The sequence below is a fragment of the Protopterus annectens genome, chromosome 4.part1 (assembly GCF_019279795.1).
Source record: "Protopterus annectens isolate FY-2018-M chromosome 4.part1, PAN1.0, whole genome shotgun sequence".
Taxonomy (NCBI): Eukaryota; Metazoa; Chordata; order Ceratodontiformes; family Protopteridae; genus Protopterus; species Protopterus annectens.
Genome location: NC_056734.1, coordinates 649,883,618 through 649,904,996, shown reverse-complemented (window position 1 = coordinate 649,904,996; position 21,379 = coordinate 649,883,618). Strand labels below are relative to the sequence as shown.

General features: G+C 38.1%; 1 protein-coding gene across 1 annotated transcript in view; it reads left to right on the top strand.

The window, feature by feature from the left end:
- Positions 1 to 21,379, top strand: part of LOC122801265 (vomeronasal type-2 receptor 26-like) — a 47,854-nt gene that overhangs the window by 11,542 nt on the left and 14,933 nt on the right. The window contains exons 2-4 of the mRNA XM_044070815.1: positions 12,926 to 12,948; positions 13,626 to 13,856; positions 16,235 to 16,358. Coding sequence (XP_043926750.1) covers positions 12,926 to 12,948; positions 13,626 to 13,856; positions 16,235 to 16,358 — 378 coding nt within the window. The remainder of the gene's footprint in view (positions 1 to 12,925; positions 12,949 to 13,625; positions 13,857 to 16,234; positions 16,359 to 21,379) is intronic.

Sequence of the window (21,379 nt, the reverse complement as noted above, 5' to 3'; positions counted from 1 at the left end):
ACTGCATGGGACACATATTCAGCACATTGCATTTCTATAGTCCGTGAGGTACTTCTGACAACATTCACACCACCATGGACCTGGCTAGTGTGATACCTGTACCTGTTGTGGGGTGACTTGAGTGCATGTGAGATATGGCAGATTATGGCACCTGCCAAACAAGTAATCATGACTTTCTCCTTATCCTGCCTGGTGTGTGGCACATCTGTGTATCTCACAGTGGAGTCTTCTATGACTAATATGTTGTGTGCATGGTAAGGCCTTAGTATTTGCAGGACCCTGGTGTGTGGAGTATGCGTGCTCTGTGGTGTGTAGGTTTGGGAAGTTCTCATGTGTTTTTGCCTCTGAGGTGTCCTTACTTGGGGTTTTATTTGTTGTGGACCTCCACTTATGTGGGTGTGTGTTGTGTATTTGCAGATGATGCTTACTGACTCCATACACTGCAGGGCACCTATGTTACTGCAAAATGTGCTCTGGTGTGCACATTCTCCATTTATTTGACCAGTGGTTCCCCTCCCCCTTCTGTGTGTCTCTTTATCCTTTTGTAGCCGGTCACAGGCTTTGCCCATAGTGGCTGCCATTATGTATTTGTAATTCTGGTGTTAGCATGGTAAATGCCATAACATCATACACAAGGTTATGGACTACACACCTCTGAGCATACCTATTTGGCAGGCTGTCCATCATTGCACCACTACATCTGCTGGGGTCCTCAGACAATTTGTGTTACTATGTTATTATGTGGCTACATGTTGGCCTAGTTGTCAATCTATCACTGACTCCGACATCTGGACAGGCCCACATATGACAGTCAGACAAAGGCCCACACCTGGAGACAGGGTGTTGATACTGTTCTGCCATACAGAGATAGTTGGGGGACCAGTTTGTTACTTGCTTGCTTTCTGTTATGGGTGTGACATCCGCTTCTCCACTGTCTGTCACTGATGTTTTCACATGACCTTTTCTTGTTTTGAAAATACTTTGCAGGCAAATGCAATGTTAGGACAAGTAGAATAGATATACAAGGCATACTTGTGCTCCTTCTGTGACAACCATTCCAGGGGTATGGCTGTTTGCCAGTGACATGTTGTCAGTGCTGACACAATAAGGTGGCAGCCTTTTTTGACCTGCCAGTACACTGACCTTCAGGCACCTGCTGTGCTACTAGGCACCATACCTGTCTACATATGAGAGCCAGACATCTGGACAAATTCATAAGTAATTATGTGACAAAGGCCTAAATATAGGGACCATTTTATCTATTGGCCTTACAAACCTAGAAGGGTGATACAATAACAGATATTGCATTAGCATGTGTTTTCTAGGAGCTCCAATGTGCTTACACCAAACATGACTCACCCTCTTCTCATATCAGGTGCTTCTCCTGCTTACACCACTGCCTTATAGCTCCTACATGGTTAGGTGCAGCCAGAGAATGGTCTCCCCTTTAGTGATTCAGTAAAATTTGCTAATTTGCATACCTCACTGCCTTAGTCCCTGGTTACACCACTACACCACAACCTTCCTCCATAGCAACCAGTGTTACTGGTTATTGTTTGATTTTGCATGTCATAGACTATAATGGTAAAATGTAGATTTCACTTAAAATTGCCTTTTCACATTTTTTTTTATTTTCGGCACAATCCCATTTGAGGGCCTCTGCCCTATGCCTAAACAGCCAAGATCAGCCAAAAAAAAATAAACTTTGATTTTTATAATTTTGCAACACTTTTCAATGCCAGTGGCCATATATTTGGCCATTGGCATGCCTAAGGGGTATAATAAATGCTTTACCTTGAGCTGTCATGCCTCCATTTTGATTTTTGCAAGAAATGTATTCGGCTAGTAGGCGAATACATTTTTGCATCTCACACTATTCTTGCATGGATGCCTGCCTGCTTACTGAATCTCTAATTCACCTCATTTTCATGGGTTTTACCAGCAAATTAAGTAAGTAACTAGCATTATTCAGTGGTGTCAGTGCGAGAATAGTGCTGTCTGGCTCGTGCATGTCCCCAGGCTTGTTTAATGGATCTCTTGGTGGCCATATTCCATGCAGGAGCGGCTGCGTTATTCTTACACTCCATGAAAGCATTATTGAATCCTGGGAAGTGATTATTTCAGGAGTGTGTCCATTAATGAAGTGAGTATAGCCTGCTACAAACTGGATCTATGCTTCAACCATTTAGGGATTTTCCCTTTCCAAACAAAAGATGTATTTTTTTAGGGTAAAAAAAAATATGGTATCAACTTTTCTTGGAATCCCCAAGTTACACAAATGTATTATTGATCCCCTTTAGCTCAATAGTAGCTGTAGGAGGTTCAAAAACTGAACTACTGACAAAGTATGTGGATTCTGGACTAAGTTTTTGGATAATGAAAAACATGTTTTGATAGATTCATGGCACTTTTTAAGACTTTTGGAAAAAGTGTATGCTTGAGTGATTCCCTGTTTGTGGGGATTGATGTGAAATATTTATTCTTGGTAGTGCTCCACAATATAGGGCTAGAATGGTTTCATGAAGCATGTATCACCAATCAAAGATTCAGTCACAACGAAACAATGACATCCATTTGATTTGTGGGACTATGGATATGGTGTTGCTTAACAATTTTATTTTGAAATGGAATATTACAAACAGACTAGGGGTGTAGCTTTGTGGGTGGTAGCAGCCCCCATTTCTTCAAATTTGGTATTTTTGTGGTGTGAAAACATGTATGTCTTCACAACACCTTATAATGAATATTTTAGTGAATACTTCCATTACCTGGATGATATATTTATTATTTGGAAGGGTAACATGAGTACCTTAAACATTTTTTTGAATACATTAACTGAATACAGTTAATTTAGAATATATGCATTTTTGGTTCTTTCTATAGGTAAGAATAAGGTGGAAAAGAAATACGACTCCAATATAGACAGGAAAGCAACCTTTTCCAATGGTTACTTGCATTTTCATAGTAACCACTCCTATTAGCAAGAAAGAAATTTAGTAAAGGGGAAGATGGTTTGGTTATGTACATTGATCTCAGAAGACAGTATTTTTAACAAAGATTTGGAATTATTGTTAAAACAAATGTGTAGGGTTGGGAAGTATCCTGAAAATATTTTAGACAAACTCAGTGCTGAAATAACTAGGAAGAGAAGAAATGTATTCCAGCCCCGAATAAAATTTTGCCGTATACTGAACCCATCAACAAGTGAAAGAAGGGAAGACTATTCTTAAGATATGGTCTGCCTTATGGACAGAATTTTTCCCAAATAAGTGAGATTTTGAATACAAATTGGAAAGGGGTATTTTTTACTATGTATTTTGCCCCTGATCTCGGTGACAGTCCATTGGTGATATACAAAAAATGTAAGGACATTAAGTCTATACTGGAGAATGGGTACAGGAGGAATGATTATTTTGTTGACAGTAAAACTGTAATGTTTAAATGTGGTGGATATCCACAATGTAGGTGCATTTATAGGGGTTCTAATGTATTAGTGGGCAATTACCCTAGAACTATCAACACTAATGGGAGGCATAGTTGTGCCACGAAAGGTGTGGTGTACATTGCCACCTGTTTGACCTGTCTAGCCTTCTGTGTTGGAAAAACAAAGCAGCCCCTCAGATGGGGGATTTACCAACATGTATATACTATTAAAAATACGTGAATAATGCATTATGTATGCATGGGAGAAAGTGTGCAGGTCATAAAAAGTTCCTGTTTTTTTCATTTTAGAGATGGTACACAAAAATGATAGGGTTGACAACTGGGAATCACACTTAGAATTTTGTAACTAAAGTGGTATAATGGCAGCTATTATTAGAGGAAACCCATTTTCCTGGGACTAATGGTAAGATGTCCATAGGCAATGTACTAACACTTAGGGCTGAAAAATATGAGTATATGGAAAAGAATTATAAAGGTTAAGGGGCCAGATAATTTAAATATGAAAATGGTTTTAAATTGAGTGGGGCATATTAATCGTGAATGATAATGCAATTTAACCCCTTGAAGGTTTTCTAGTTTTTTACCTTTGTCTCTAATTGAGTTCAGTATAATGGGGTTTGAGCAATAAAGAATGCATTTGGATTGATCTTGGAATGAGGTATTTTGAATGTTTAGTGGTATTAGGCTTGAAAATATGACTTTGTCAGATAGGTGGTTGCTTTTAATTTTGCATATGTTTACAGTTTTTTATGAAATATTTCCACTAAGCTGTAGAATTATTTGATATGTAGTTTCCCTTTAATAACAGATTTTAAAAGTTGAATTGAGTGATTAGTTTTAATAATTTATTTATTTGTGGTATATAACAAGATTGTTTCTTTTTTCCTTTGGTATTAGTTGTTTTTTATGGTGAAGCATTGGTGTTCACATGAAAATAATACAGTGCAGACCTAACTGAATCCCAGGAATGCCCATGTTTAATTATCGGCACAGGTGCTGTAGAAGATGTGGAAAGAATTAGGCAGTGAGCAGATGCTGTTTCACCCTTCCATGGGAAAAGAAGGCAGGTCTTTCTCATCACTTGGGTAGCACACAGCAGGAACACGGGTTGTAGCACCCACAGAGCACAAGTCCATTGAGCTCATGCTACCAAGCAGTGCAGTGCACAAATAAGCCCAGGGAGCATTTTGTGTGTGTGTGTGTGTGTGTGTGTGTGTGTGTGTGTGTGTGTGTGTGTGTGTGTGTGTGTGTGTGTGTGTGTGTGTGTGTGTGTGTGTGTGTGTGTGTGTGTGTGTGTGTGTGTGTGTGTGTGTCTGTGTGTTTGTGCTTGCAGGTGTGTTGATATGCATGCTTCACCAACAGGAACCAACTTACCAAGAATCCCAATCTGGAGACTTACTATCACCTTACTCTTGCTGCAGATGAAAGTACAGTTGTGTAACTCAACAATGTAACATTAAGTTGTTTGAATGATCACTACTGCAGTAGCCTAAGCTATATGGATTATATTCTGCACAGGATATAAAAGTCAACCAACTTCCAAAGCTTAAGGGCACCTTCCATTGCCAAGATAATTGACAGCTCAGGCAGAGCTGTAGAAAAATCAGCAGTCAGAGTGCCAGGTCTTTCAGAGTTTTCATGTCAACAGTAAGGGGGAGGCTAGACCCCTGAAAAATGGCTGTTCTAGGTAAATAAAATTCAGTGCCCTAACACTGGCAACAAAAAAGCATACCAAAAATAAGGGTGGGTGGAGGGAGGGAGTGGCTTCTGTAGCAGTGATCATTCAAACATCCACTTTATGGTAAGTTTACTAACACAACTGTATTATATTCATCATTTGATCACTGCTGCAGTAGCCTTAGCTATATGGGTAGAATACAGCAGCTCATATAGACTGAGAGGGCGAAGGTTAAGGGCCCCATAACCTCTAGAAAATGGTCCTATCAAAGCCTGCTATAGAAAAGAAATCTTATTCCTACTGCTTTGTGAAAGTATATACAGAGGAACAAGTTGCTGACTCTAGAATACTTCATGAGTCTCCCCCTTTCCAAAAAGCCAGTAAAGAAGCAAAAGCCTGCCTGTAATTGAATTGTTAATGTGGGTAAAAGAAAGGGAGATAGCATGGGACAACCATTTTGAAATAGTCTGCTTTGGTATAGGCTTTTTTTTTATTACCTTCATAAGAAATGAATTACTGATCTGTTGTTGAAGTCATATTATGTTAAGATCATATCTGAGTTGTCTGTGGATTTCCAGAGTATAAAAATAATTTCCACCTCATTTTTAGGATCCGAAAAGGAAACAGAGAGATGAATACCTTGGCTCAAAGTAAACTTAGATACCATGTTAGGCATAAATGATGTATTAGTTCTCAAGGAAACCGTATCTTTGTGGAAAATGAGATAATGTAGACCCACCATGAGAACTTGTACTTAGACACTCTTCTTGCAGAAGTCATAGGAATTGACAAAACTATTATACGTGTTATGAACTTCCCATCAGCATAACAAATTGGGTCAAATGGAGGAATTGTTAACTTTTCCAAAATAAAGTTACGATTTGCAGATGATTGCAAATTAGGAGAGGTCATAAAATCCCCCACTAACACTAATGTTCTCCAGGAAAGCCTGACACAGACAAATAACTTGTGTCAGAGCCATGGACTAAATCTAAATGCCAAGAAATGCATAATAGTATCCTTTGGTATTTCATCCAATCCTTGTAACTATCATATTGACAACATTCCCATAAGAGCTGACCTAGAAGTCAGGGACTGGGGGACACATATAAACAGCAATTTAGCTTTTGACCATCATGTGTTTAAATTTCTGTTGAAATCATTCTATGTTGTGTAACTTATAAGCAAAGGTATAGCATCTGGGACCAAAGAGGTCATTGTTCCACTCTATTTTGCATTCATCAGACATGTCATTGAGTACAATGTTGCCTTTGGTATGTACCTAACCAGGCATATCCAACAAATGGAACATTCAAGGAGGTTCCTCACTAAAAAAATACAGGACATAAGTAATATGTCCTATGTAGTCCACTTCACAGCCCTGTCCCTGTATTCAGTCTTCTACAGGCTGTTGAGGGGAGATCTATGTCTGTTATACAAGGCATTGTCATACCCTAGCCTGATGGACCTACTGCATATCCACAAAACAAACAGCACCAGAATTACCCATTCCAAAGACTTAAACCTTGCTTGTGATATAAATAGGACCTGCTAGACAGACAGGTATGCATCCCGGAGTCTGGTCCTTCCTTGTGACAGGCACTCCATCCATGTGAAGCAGAGTTTCTCCCTAACCCAATTTAAGTCTCAAACTTGGACAATTGGATGGGGAACAGAACATTCAGCCTGTATATGTTTTATCTCCCTGGCCCCAGCTTGAAATGTTTAATTTGCCAAGCTCCTGCTTACATTTATCAAGGGTAACAGAACTTGTCAGCAATTTGGGATGCATGGTTAGGCTTATAAAGGCCGTAGTGGTCATTAGCCTAGTACACATCATGACTTTATGAAGATCCCAAAGAGCAGCCATGTGTTCATCATCACAATGATCTTTGAAGAGTCGTTCTGAATATTCAGAATGATCCTAGATATTAGTGGGAAGGGGGAAAAGACAAACAGGAATATTTCCGTCCAAGGAAATGAAAATGCATCTGTTTTCCAAGCCTTCTTGTAATAAATCCTGGAGCAGAATTTTGCCAGTTGTTTGTTTTGAATGGAGGTAAAAAGATCAACTTGAGGTTTCCCTCAGCTAGATAAAATCATGGATGACCCTGTAATTCATTTTCCATTTAGGAGAGTCTTTTCTGGTCCTTCTCTGCTTGCTTGCCACAATGTTTTGCTCTGTTGTATAATTTGAGATTGTGCTGACTTGCAGTTTTCTGACTGCCATGTTTTATCTGAACAGAGGGTAAGATCTGGAGCCTCACCCTATTTGTTTGTGTACCATATCATTGTGCTTTTGTCTGTAATCACTTGTAACCACTCTTAGGACCAAAGATGATTTTGGGAGTTGACAGCATTTTTGACTGCCAATATTGCTTCATATTTACATATTTTGGTTTGTCTTTTTGTTCCAAAGACCTTGCACTTTTATTCCCAGAGACACTACTCCCCAAGCATAGGCTGAGACTTCATAGTTACAGGTTGAGGTGGAGCCGGAAAGGAAAATAGGGAACTTTGATTCAGATAAAACAAGGCTCCAACAAAACAATTCCGCTTCTACAAATCCCAAAACTGGAATCTGGAATGTCAGGGTAATGCTGATGTTGGGACCATATAGATTGTAAGTACTATTGAATCTTTTTGTTTGCAGTCTGGCTAAAGGAAACAAGGGAATCATGGATGCAATGAATGATAGTATTCTGAGAAATTCCCTTTCTGAAATAATTGACTGAATGGAAAACCTGAGGAAAAGTGCTAGATATAGAGCTACTTTTTTGCTGTGAAAGAAAAGAACTTAAAAAAAAACGTATCTGGAAGATGCCACAGGAGAATAATTCTGTGAAAATGTTTTGACTGCTGTCCTCAGAACCCAATCTATGATAGGGATATCTTGATCAAGAGAGAGATTCTTGGACACTTTACAAAAGACTCTGTGAAGACAAGCAAGTGCTCTAAATAAGGAAAATGTGAATACCTTGCAGTCTACAATAGGCTGGAGCTAGACACTCTTGAATACTGTTGGAGCAGTGGATAACCCTGGGAGAAATGCAGAGAAGTAGAATTGTAATCCGGATACAGAAACCCTTAAAAATGTTTGAAATATGAGGGTAAAGGAATATTATGATTATAAGCATCATTTAATCTAGACTTACAAAAAAAAAAAAAACTGAAGTGGGAAAATAGAGGTAACAGTTTATGAAGGGACAGCTTTTTGAATTTTAGGGCTTTCACAAACTGATTTATAATGGCAAGGTCTAGGATTGATCTCAAAGAGGCTTCTTTCTTTGGTACCAGAAACATTCTTGAATAAAAAAACATTTTCTTATCAGAGAAAGAGGACCAAGTTCCATTACCCCCGAGTCAGCAGACGCTGAATACTGTGTGTGTGTGTGGGGGGGGGTGAGTATGATCTGGTGGTTAAGGAGCAATCCCTTGAAAAAGGGGAAAGGACACGCACAGCCATCCATACCCCAGATGGATCATTCTTGTAACCCATTTTTCTAATATCTGTTGTCAAAGATAGATTTTTTCGGAAGATTTAAAGGCTTGCCAGGGTGGGATACAGGTTACCATTTACAGACAGTCATTCAGAATTTTTGGACTATTCCCTTTTCTTTGGAGCCTCCTAGCCATTGTTTATTGAACATCTAGTTATCAGAAGTTTACTGGGTCATGCAGAGGAAGACAAATGTATTTCTAAACCAGACACATATAATGTTTGGAAATGTATGAGGAAGTGAGTTTCTGTGATGGTAATTGAAAAGCTGCCTGTTGAAGGGCAAATTAAATATAGGTAAATCAGTGAAAGTTTATGTGCAGCATCTAATGCTTCAAAGAGACAGATGAACCAATTTCAGAAAGCTTTAAGTTGGAATATACATTTCAATATTTTAAAAGGTTACATATTGAGATGATTACATATGGAAATATGATAATATTACTAAAATAAGTAAGGGAGTAGATGATAAAGTATCATCTGGGGTTTGTGAAACTGTAACAGTGAAGAATTGTTGTACAACAAGATATAGGATTGTGATGTCATAATGAGAAATAATAGAAGATGGTTCCAGCAGAAAGGCTGGGAATTAAATGGAAACTGTATTGCATTATTATTCATATTTAACATATTTTGAATTAATTTAAATTCACTTGAATATGTTAAGAACATTTTTATGATGTATAGATAGTTCTTGAGTCTTAAATAAATAACGCTTTATTTCATTTTCTCAAAAAAATAGTCTAATATTGAACAACTTTGGAGGCACTGTGTAACCCCTATATTTCACAATCTTGATGAAAGCAAGTAGAAGTAACTGAGTATGCATACAGTATATTCAACTAAATCTGCTCAGCTAAACACTGTTTGAATAAACATGTGTTCTTATCACATAGTAAGTCCTGCTGAGTCTAATTATGGTGGCTGCCAAAAAAGAGCAGTTACTAAAAAATGGAAAACAAAGTCTAAACCAACTATACTAGAAATAGTGAGTATAGTAATGAGACATGCGTGAATGGGCATACCTTTGTTGAAGGTTGTGTGTCAGGGCTGGTAACTCGGCATGTAAAAATCAACTACCAATCATTAGCAGACCGGAGTTCCGCTGTGGCGACCCCTAACTGGGAAAAGCCAAAAGAAACAACAAGTAATGGAGATAAAACAATTGGAAATGGGATCTTTAGAAAAGGGTAGGAGCAAATTACATAGAAAAAAATGGGAATTGTGGGAACAATACATGCAGAGGAGGAATGAGGTTTAAAAGAAGGCAGGATTTGAATGAGCTTTGTAATGTTTGACTGACAGTGATTGGATAGATTATAAGTGATATATAATGTTTGCAACTAAAATATTGTCAGTATGGTTTGCTTTCATTTATATAAATGTATAACAGCCTATGTCATAAGCGATAATTTAATGAAGATGTTTCTTGTTTAAAAAAATGTGTGTTCCTATCACTGTTTATTCTTTTATTCTGGGAAATAAACAGAGGCTAATGAAACTACAAACTGCATGTAATGTATCATAGGATCATAGGAAGTTACTAGGCTATTGGCCCTGAGGCTCTTACAAGCCTAACCAAGAATTTAGCCCATATTCCAGCAAGTCAGCAGCTGACACCACTGTCTAGCAGGGACACAGGTTTAATCCCAGGGGTGTAATTTCTGTTCCCCATCCACTTATCCAGCTTGCGCTTAAAATGGTTTAATGAGATGCCCTGCTTGACGTGGAGAGGGAGTCTATTTCACAAAAGGAGGAGTCTCTGGGACACAAATCCTATTGATGTCACAGACCAGGTTGCAGTTGTGAGTGTGGGTAACTCAAGTGGAGCTTGACTTGTGGATATGCAGCAGTCATATCAAGGTGGGGTCTGAGATTGCTTTGCATGCCAAACAGAGGTCACCTCTGAGGAGTCTGTATGAGACTGAGTAGAGGTACAGGGCCTTTAGCCTATCTGTGTAAGGTAGATGTTTGAGGCACTGGATTCTCCTGGTGAGGAACCTCTGTGGTCTCTCCAGCTGCTGCCTATGCTTTGTGAGGTACATGCCAAAAGGGGCACTGTACTCAATATTGGGTCTTATAAGGGAAGAATGCAAGGATGTTATGAATACCTTGTCCCTGGATAAGATACTTTTACTACTGAGGTGGGCCATATAGAAAGCTTTCCGTACAATGGAGGCAATGGTGGCCAAATGTCCAGTTTGCTATCAACCTGGGTGCTCGAGTCCCTCACAACTGATTGCATGCTTAGGACCTTGTTATTAATGTGATAATTTCTGGGGATGTCACTCTCCCCAAAGGGGATGATGATGCATTTTTTAGCATTCAGTTTTGAGGTCATGTTTCTGGCACCAGTCTTTTGTTTGGGTGAGACCCTCTTGGAGGATGTTCACATCACTAGGGGAATTGATGACAGCACCCATCTTGCAGTCATCTGCAAACTTGGTCAACCATAGCCCACTGGTTTTGGCCTGCACCTCAGAAAAGTATATCTCAAGCAACAGAGGCCCTAAGACTGATCCCTCGGGTACACCACTCGTTATGGGTCTACTACTTGATGTTGCTTCCCCTATTTTGACTAGGTGGGTTCTATCAGTGAGCCAGTTTGCTACTCATCTGGTAACATATGGATTGATGTCTAGTTGTGAGAGTGTATCTATTATACCCAAGTGGGGAATAGTATCGAAGGCTTTGACCAGGTCACATTAAGTGATGTGCACCATCTTCCCCTCATCCATGGCTTTGGTGACTGTCTCAAAGAATTTGACCAAATTTAATAGGCAAGACCTTCCCTTAATGAAACCAAACTGTGTGGGGTTGAGCATTATAGAGCTTATTTATTGCAGATGTCCACCAGACAGATTTACTCTTCCTTGAGGAGGAGGATTTCATCCTGTCAGGTATTCCTGATTCCCTGCCGCTATATAAATGCTCATATGGTACTTTGGTGTAGATTTGGACATATGTGCCAGTTCTTGTGGAGGGGGAGTGGTCTGTAAAGCTGTTTATACCTTCCCTCAGGAGGTTGTAATCAGCTTTGGAGAAGTTTTTTGTTTGACCCTAGCTGGGGGTGATGGTGACTTCAAAAGTGAAAAAGTGATTGCTTTGTAGTCGGATCTTACAAGGGATGATGACATTATAGGGATGCTGCAGTGGTTGTTCATGTTGGTTAATACCAAGTCCAAGATATTTTCACCTCTTGTGGGGGTGTCGACCAGCTGGTTCAAGGCATTTGCACTGACGATATCATGGAATCTCTGGACATCTGTGATTTGGCATGCGTATTTATTCCAATCCATGGTTGGAAAGTTAAAGTCACCCAGGATCAGGGTAAAGGATTGAATCTTGATAGATTAGAAGAGGTCCAGATAGGTGGAATGGGCATCCTGAGTGTAAGTTGGGTAGCTGTAGTTAGTTCTGATTTAAATAGGGGTCTTGTCAATTGTTAGCTGCTCCTGTTGCATCTCAGGTGCATCATACTGTTTGACCAGCCTGGAGGTATGCATGCCTTTTATACATATTGCAACTGCACCTCCTTTTGCTTTGCTGCCTATGGTTTGGGGTCTGAATGTATGATAAGATGTGTAACCTGGTATGGCCAGGGTGCTCTCTGCAGCTTTGAACCAGGTTTTTGTGACTGCACAAATGTTAGAATCATCCAGGGTTAAGAATGCCTGCACTAAGTCCAGTTTCATGTTTAGACTCCTAGCATTTAGCAGCATGGCCTTTAATTTATGTTTTGATGAAATTTTCATGTTGATAGTTTTGACCTCATGGCATTGTCTAATAAAGGCACTATGAGGGAGGCAATAGCCTTTGCCAGGAGCCTGAAGCCCAAGGGAGACAGATGCAGACCATCTCTGGAAAAGTATAAAAGTATTGGGGTTTGTCACTCATGTCATCCCAGGCTGTTAGGTACTGGAACCCCTTGGAATGACACCAGAAACTAAGCCAATTATTAAAGTCAGTAATTTTCTGTTTATATTGAGGCATCATTCTGGATGGCAGTCGAATGCTGCTTAAAACTAGGGACATACCTGCCAGGGACACATATTCAGTGAGCTTGATCATGTGTCTCTTCATACAGTCCAGGGAGGTATGTCTCAAGTCATTCATGCCAACATGGACTATGACTAAGTCATAACAGTACCTGTTGAGAGACTTGAGTGTATGGGTGATATGGCAGATTCTGGCACCTGAAAAACAACTAACCGTGACTTTCTTCTTACCCATCCTGATGAGGGGCACATGTGTGTGTCTCACAATGGAGTCTCTTATGACTAACATGTTGGGTTTATGTTTAGGTCTTAGTGGTTGTGAGATACAGGTATGTGGACTATGTGTGGTATGGTGGGCAGTGGTGTTCGCATGTGTTTTTGCCTCAGAAGTTTCCCTTGTTTGGGTATGTTTTTGTTGAAGACCACTGCATATGTGGGGGTATGTTGTGTAGGTGTGGGTGGTGTTTGAGATGTGGTGTTTGTGTTGACAACCTTCTTAGTGCCAGATATACTGGCTTGTGAGGGAGAGAACAATGACTCTAGGTTCTTGATGTAATTGCATCTCTCACAAATTGTGTTCCTAGGTGTGTCAGTGTACATGAGACAGTTGTTATATACTGACATGGATGCAAATAAATATTGTGCAATATGAGTTTTATTTGTGTCTTTCGGCTTTTCCCGGTTAGGGGTCGCCACAGCGGAACTCCGGTCCGCTAATGATTGGTAGTGGATTTTTACGTACCGGGTTACCAGCCCTGATACACAACCTTCAACGAAGGCACGCCCTATTCACGTATGCCTCCACACAGAAGACGCTCTAGCTGAGAATCGAACGGGACAAACGTCTTGCTATGAGGCGACAATGCTACTGCAGCACCACCACCGCAGTACTGTGTAATATGAGTACTATTGTTTATTTATCTACTGTAACTTAAGTGTTGCTGTTTGCTTCATCAAGCCAAAAGATAAGGTTATCAAATCATAATACTTTTGTTTTTGTCCTCAGCTTCTTCATTATGTGAAAAATGTATTTTTTGAAGACACTACAGGTGAAAAGGTATATTTTGATGCAAATGGGGACTGTCCGGCAATATATGACATATTAAACTGGCAGGTATCAGCAGATGGAAGAACATCCAAGTATGTACATATTGGATACTTTGACTCTCGTGCTTCCTCAGGGCAAGACCTGTTTGTTAACAATAGTCTTATTGTGTGGAATGGTGGTAATTCTCAGGTGAGTTTGCATGTTGTATTATAGGTAAAAAGATGTAATATAAAATATTAATAAACATGCAATGTATTAAATAAGCACTGTTCCTGATTTTGTTCTGAGAATTTGAAAGATTCCAGCTTCATGTTTAACTATTCTTTTACTATGACTTTCGCTTTTCAGTTTAGAGCCTAATGCTAGTACAGATTATCAACTGTAGCCACATTTTATGTCAAGTATAGTGTTTTAATTAAATGTACTACTTTGTATAAACTGTATTGATGGTACAGGTTAAGGCTGCCTTCTTTTTAATTAGATAGTTTTGAAAAATGATTATAGTTTTTTACATGTATTCTTAAATCATTAAGCTTCAACACTTCTTCTTCTGTCTGTTTATGGATTATTGTTGACCTGACCAACTTGGAGTTTTCTGTATTGCATCCAGGATTACCTTACTTTCAGCAATATTTATATTTTACATGAGAACTAACTGTGGATTATAGTTTGCGTCTGTGCAATACTTTGTGATAGTTCAGTATTGCACTGTTCAGAGAAGATGAAGCTCCTCTTTTTCAGACTTGCCACAATCATTGGGTTGATCAAGTAAAGGTTGAATAAGTGAGACAAAGTCTTCTGCAGGATAAAAAAAGCCTTTTGTGTGTATTCCACAAGAATTCAGTCTGAGTTCAGCTTCTATTACTCAGAAGTGCAGTTTAATAAAAATTTCAGACTCACATTAATAAAATACATCAAATGCCCTGTTTTAAGCCAAGAACATATCTCAATTCTCCTTAGATCTCAATCATAGGCCAAAGGTATCCTGTTTGCACAGTTCACAGCAGGAATGGGGTTTATTACATCTCAGTACAGCATGAAAAAAATACCACAACACTCCAAGCATCTCCAGTAAAACATGTCAAAGCCATATCCCCCTTTTAAAAGCATTGCTGCCTATCCATCAAGAAGGTTTAATGGCTGCCAGTAAAAAAAAAAAAAAAAAAAAAAAAAAAACAGTTGTCCTCCTTCCTGGCTTACTACCATTTCATCTTCTGAAATATGGTGCTCCATCTCTTTTCTCGCCAACTAAACTTATCACAGACATCTCCTCTTACAACTGCAAAAGTCAGTCCAACTCAGTCCAAGTTTTACAAACACCCAGACTAAAACTCCACTACATGATCACAGCTTCCCCTGTATTAGACCACAAACTATTGCAATCACTCACTTTAAACTTACAAGAACCTGCTACTTTTTCTAAGTTAAGACCACAATTCAAAGATATAAACAAAGCAAGTTCAAATGCAGCAACTTGGGACATGTTACGTATTTCACCTTTTAAAACTGCACAGCACTTAATTCTGCTGCAGCTATGTCTTACGTTGAGTCTCTTGCTTAAGGCAGTGTGCATCTGTTTATATATGTACATAGGTTGTATTGTGTTCCATTTTTTTATAGGGTAGTTCTGGTCTGCATTTGCATTTTGTAGTATAATAATGCTTGTACTGATGCTTCTTGTTAATTGTATCCATTTGCTGCATATTTTTTTTTTTTTTTGTTATCCTTGTTGCACTTTATAACCCAGACTGGGCCTGAAGTTGTTAAATCACATGAAGTCAGCTAAAATTGTACCCGTCCTTTCGAATGACACACCTAGAAACATAACAAGTTGTGACAAGCTGAGAGCATTCAAAACTAATGTGAAGTTACACCTGAAAGAACAAAACAAACAAAAAAACAAAAAAAAAATCAAAAACAAAAAAAATACTCCATGGCATATTCATCTTCTTCAATGCAACTAAATTTGATTTCCTACTGTATCTATATATGCCAGGATTGTATGACTATGTTAAATTACTTTGCATACACCATCATTTGTTGTGCTTTTACTTTATATGGGCCACTAGCTACTTTATTATATTAATTATCTTCTCCTTTCATTGTAAATATTTTATTATGTATTAGTTTGCTTTTGGTTTTAGGGTGGTGGTTTAGACTGTATATAACCTTATTGTTCAACCACTGTTCTGAAATGTTGCTATAAGTTTCTAACCATTTTTATTTTGCTGTTGTAAAATACAGTATAGATTCTGTATGTCATCAAATAAAGAAAAGTACTTGTCTGGATTGCACATTAACATAATGTTTTACCAAAACAAAAAAAAACAAAAACAAAAAACAAATACAAAACAATTTTGCAAATAATCAGAAAATCCATTCTCTAAGTGCAAGAATACCTACCAGGCTGTGTGTTATTGTAAAAATAACTCCTTGTCATCTGGTCTCAGAACACCATGGCTGTGTGGTATTTCCACAATGGCACACACCTGTTAGGCATTATTGCTGGCTTAACTTTTTTGTTTAATTTTCAAAATATACTACTACTGAATATTTTCTCTTTTTAGATTCCCCTGTCTGTATGCAGTGAGTCCTGTCATTCTGGATTTAGGAAGGCTGCTCGCAAGGGACAGCCTCTCTGCTGTTTTGACTGTATTTCATGCCCTAAAGGAGAGATATCTAACCAGACTGGTAAGCAGGAACTTGAAATGGCTATTTTATATTATTATATTTATCTATAAATAAGGTTCCTATTATATACTCAAAGAGGCGTTTCATCAAATGCCTCTTCATTGACCGTTAAATAACGAAAACACAAAACAGCAAACAGTCATGTAAGTGATTTCTTTCCCTGGGAAAGAAATTGCTTAGCCACGTCTGTTACTTTGCTGTTTTCCCCATTGTAGTGCAATCTTGGAGTTGGCATATTTAGTTAAGGGGGTGTGGGGGGCACAGTATTGGTCATAGTGATGTGTTTTTTTGTTTAGGGTAAGTGATTTCTTTCCCAGGTAAAATAATCGCTTATATGCATATTCGCTGTTTTGTGTTTTTGTGGTTTATGGGTCGATGAAGAGCTGTTCCATGAAATGCATCTTCAAGTGTCTAATACAGACTCTATCTATATAGGTTTACTTCTGAATACTGAAGTTTCAAATATTCAAATTTCTTATGGTCGAGACTATAAGATCGAAGTTTTGAAACTTCGACCCATTTAAATGGAGATCCCGATACAGTGTGGAATGGAATATTTACAGTTTTCCTTGCTGTAGTGCAATGTCGAACCTGGTATATTTAATAAGCAGTGGGTGTAGGGGGTGCAGGGGCCAAAAAAACGTAAAAAGATTTTTTTTTTTTTAACTTACATTTTGAAGTTTCAAAACTTCAGTCTTATGGTCCCGACCTTAAGATATGTGAAGTTTTGAAACTCTGAAATTTAGAAGTAGACATATATATATATATATATATATATATATATATATATATATATATATATATATATATGTATATCTATATATATATATATATATATATATATATATATATATATATATATATATATATATATATATATATATTCACTTCAGAATCTCAAAAGCCCAAAATCTTGACTTTCAAAAGACTGAGACCAAAATTTTGAAAGTTCAAAATACTGAAAACTCAAAATACTGAATCTCAGAATACTGAAAACACACAGGATATCAAGACTTACTATATTCCAGCAGACGTATAAGACAAACCATATGACTTTTCTCCAAGTATAAGCAGGAGGGCGAGCCCCCCTGCAATCCCCACACACCCTGCTACTTAAATATATCAACTCTGAGATCGCACTTATAGTAAGTCTTTGTATCCTTTGTGTTTTCAGTTGTCTGAGATTCAGTATTTTGAGTTTTCAGTATTTTGAACTTTCGAGATTTTGGTCTCAGTCTTATGAAATTCAAGATTTTTGGCTTTCGAGATTCTGAAGAGAATCCATAGGTATACATTCATTTGATAGAACATGGTTTGTGCCCATGCATGTTTATTCGACTTTAAATAACAAATCTGCAATGGTCGCACTACATAAAATGTCGAAGTCATATAGTGGAATATTTTTTTTGAACGTATTTGATGAACACCACATAAACGTGTTATCTGTACTTCCCAAAACATTACAACACTGTCACTGTGCACCCTTAAGTAATATGCTGCCTCTGAGTCAAACATGAAGTCTTTCCCAAGTGATAACTGTGCAGACATACTGACATAAACCGCATACACAGTGTTAGCATTTAGATATGCAGAAATCCAAACCAAATGACCTTAGACAAGTGTTAAACCTAAAATGAACAATGCCATGCTACTAATTTAACAAATCTCCTGGGAGTAAAATAATTTCTCTTGTACAATGGTTTCTCAAAGTTGGATTCCTTATCCATTAAGCACTTTTGTTTAGGAGATGAAGGTAGGCATAGGAGATGTCTAGTTCTGAGGTCCTCCACATGGTTTTGTTCAAGTTGTATGGCATGGAGAACATCAAGTAAATACAGTCATTTATTCCCCACTAAGCTACGGAGTCTCCTATGCCACCCCTCCATGGCATTTGACTATGAGAGTACTCCATTTCACGTGTCATGCTGATTCCAAAATGCAGTATCAAACAGAGGTGGCAGTCTCTATGAAGTTGTACCACACATGCCATAATGCCGCGGTCTTCCATTAATGTATGTTTCCTTAAAATAAGTGCAAAATGGTGTGGCACTTTCTGGCATGTAATTCCCAATATCAGCTAATGTATCTCCAATATCTGTGGGGGTCAAAAAAGCCAATGCAGGTATTTCCTTACATAGTAAAGCAAACTCAATGTTACTGGCAAACTCTGATGTTAGATGCAATTTCTGGATAATATGACATAAATGGAACCAACAACACTTAGCAGACATGTTCAGCAAGTGCTTTTTAATAGAATTAACAGCCGCATGTTCAAAGTCAGTGAGAACCATATTAGGCAATAGCTGTAAATCGTGCAATGCACACAATTCCAGTATGAGACCCCAAAAGATATCGTAACATTTCTCTGATTTACTAGATAATATGCCATAAATGGCTGGAACAACTTTCCTACTGTTTGTGCAGTCCAAAGCGCAATGAATACTACAAACCAGTCTGCACTTTGTCGCACTGATTGGAAAAGTACCATCAACAAGTACATACTCAGATGCACACAACATCTGTAAATTATTAACAGTGGTAATAACAACTATATTCATGTTTTGCACCATATTGACACTGTGCTTTATGATAAATGAACTGCTATTTAGAGGCAGCATGTCTGGTGTTAAGTCCTTCAGTGAACGTAAATCCTTAAACCTTTCTACCTTTTGTTTGTATCTATACCTACTAACAGTTTGCTTTAGGGCTGCTGTATTGGGTAATTCATTAATGACAGCTGTAGAGGTTGTGGCTAACACTTCACAGACAATTTTGCAGGGGTCCTCTATGGAGTGTTCAGCACTCCATTTGAGATAATCCCTTACTTTAAACACCTCACTTTGCAAAATATCTGGGGCATGATAATGTTGTTTACTTTTTAATAACGTATAGCCATCAACATGGCTTTCTCTAACACAATGCCCTTTACATCTACTCCTAGTTCTCTGTGTAGAACACCAGTACTGTCTCAGCTCAACAGACTTTTCCAAATAAAACTGGTAGCCATCCACCACAAGTAATGCAGGTCCTTTTTGCATTTTTAATGTAGTGTATATATTGTTTACTGTGCCAGGCACATACTCCTGAACACCAACTTCATCAACCTGTAATAGTAGAGATATATGCACAAATAAAAACCATGTCATAGTACAGTACAGCTTATAAAAGTGTAACCTACATGTATTTATCTGCATTCTTTACAGGTTTCTTAATAACTGCCACCAATGACCCAAAGTGCAATGTTGTGCCCTTAGTTGTATAATCCACAAGGTCACAAATCGTGACTCTAAATGTTCAGGGCACTTAGTTCACCATTTACATATGCAACACTCAAAATATCGGCACATACTCATGTTTAATTACTTATGCCACTTCCAATGATGATGCTATTTGTACAGCAAAGCCACACTTCCTCAATTTCAGGTGTCAAATTGCACATGTGCGAAAGTGTGCTGTGATTTGCTCATTATGGATCCAAACTTATTTTTTTTCAGTCTTATTATATTTTGAAAATGTACTTTCAATTAATACACACTCGAACACTCCACTAATGCACAAATGAATGTATACTAAGATATATACACACACATATATATATATATATATATATATATATATATATATATATATATATATATATATATATATATATATATATATATACACACACACACACAGTGGATATAAAAAGTGTACACACCCCTATTAAAATACCAGGTTTTTGTGATATAAAAAAATAAGACCACAATAAATCATTTCAAAACATTTCCCACCTTTAATGTGACCTATAACCTTTACAATTCAATTGAAAAACAAACAAAGTTGTTAGGGGAAAAATATAAAAAAAAAAAAAATACAATAAGCTGTTGCATAAGTGTGCACACCCTTAAACTAATACTTTGTTGAAGCACTTTTTGATTTAATTACAGCATTTGGTCTTCTTGGGTAGAAGTCTCTCAGCATGGCATATCTTAACTTGGCAATATTTTCCCACTCTTGCTTGCAAAAGGACTCCAAATATGTCAGATTGCGAGGGCATCTTTTGTGCACAGCCCTCTTTAGGTCACTCTACAGATTTTCTCTTGGGTTAGGTCTGGGCTCAGAACATTCCAGAACATTAATTTTCTTCTGGTGAAGCCATTCTGTTGTTGATTTTGATGTATGCTTGGGGTCATTGTCATGTTGAAAGGTGAAAATCCTCTTCATCTTCAGCTTTCTAGCAGATGTCTGAAGGTTTTGGGCCAAAAGAGACTGGTATTTGGAACTGTTCATAATTCCCTCCACCTTGACTAAAGCCCCAGTTCCAACTGAAGAAACCAGCCCCAAAGGATGATACTGCCACAACCATGCTTCACCGAGGGGATGGTGTTCTTTTGGTAATACCAAGTGTTGTTTTTGTGCCAAACGTACCTTTTGGAATTGTGGCCAAAAAGTTCAACACTGGTCTTATCAGATCATAACACATTTTCCCACATGCTGTTTGGAGACTTAATGTATTGTTTTGCAAATTTTGGCCAGGCCTGGATGTGTTTCTGTGTAAGAAAATGCTTCCATCTTGCAACCCTACCCCATAGCCCAAACATATGGACAATACAGGAGATTGTTGTCACATGTAATACACAACCAGTACTTGCCAGAAATTCATGCAGCTCCTTCAGTGTTGTTGTAGGTCTCTTGGCAGCCTCCCTGACCAGTTTTCTTCTTGTCTTTTCATCAATTTTGGAGGGACATTCAATTCTTTGCAACGTTACTGTTGTCCCATATTTTTTCCACTTTTTGATGACTGTCTTCACTGTGTTCCATGGTATATCCAATGTTGTGGACATTTTTTTGTACCCTTCTCCTGACTGATACCTTTCAACAATGAGATCCCTTTGATGCTTTGCAAGCTCTCTGCAAACCATGTTTTTTGTTGTAGCAGGCAACTGAGTAAATGTCAGGAAAATCCTACTAGGACAGCTGAACTTTATTTTGGGTTAATCATAGTCTCTTTAATAGATGATTGAATCCTGTCATTACAT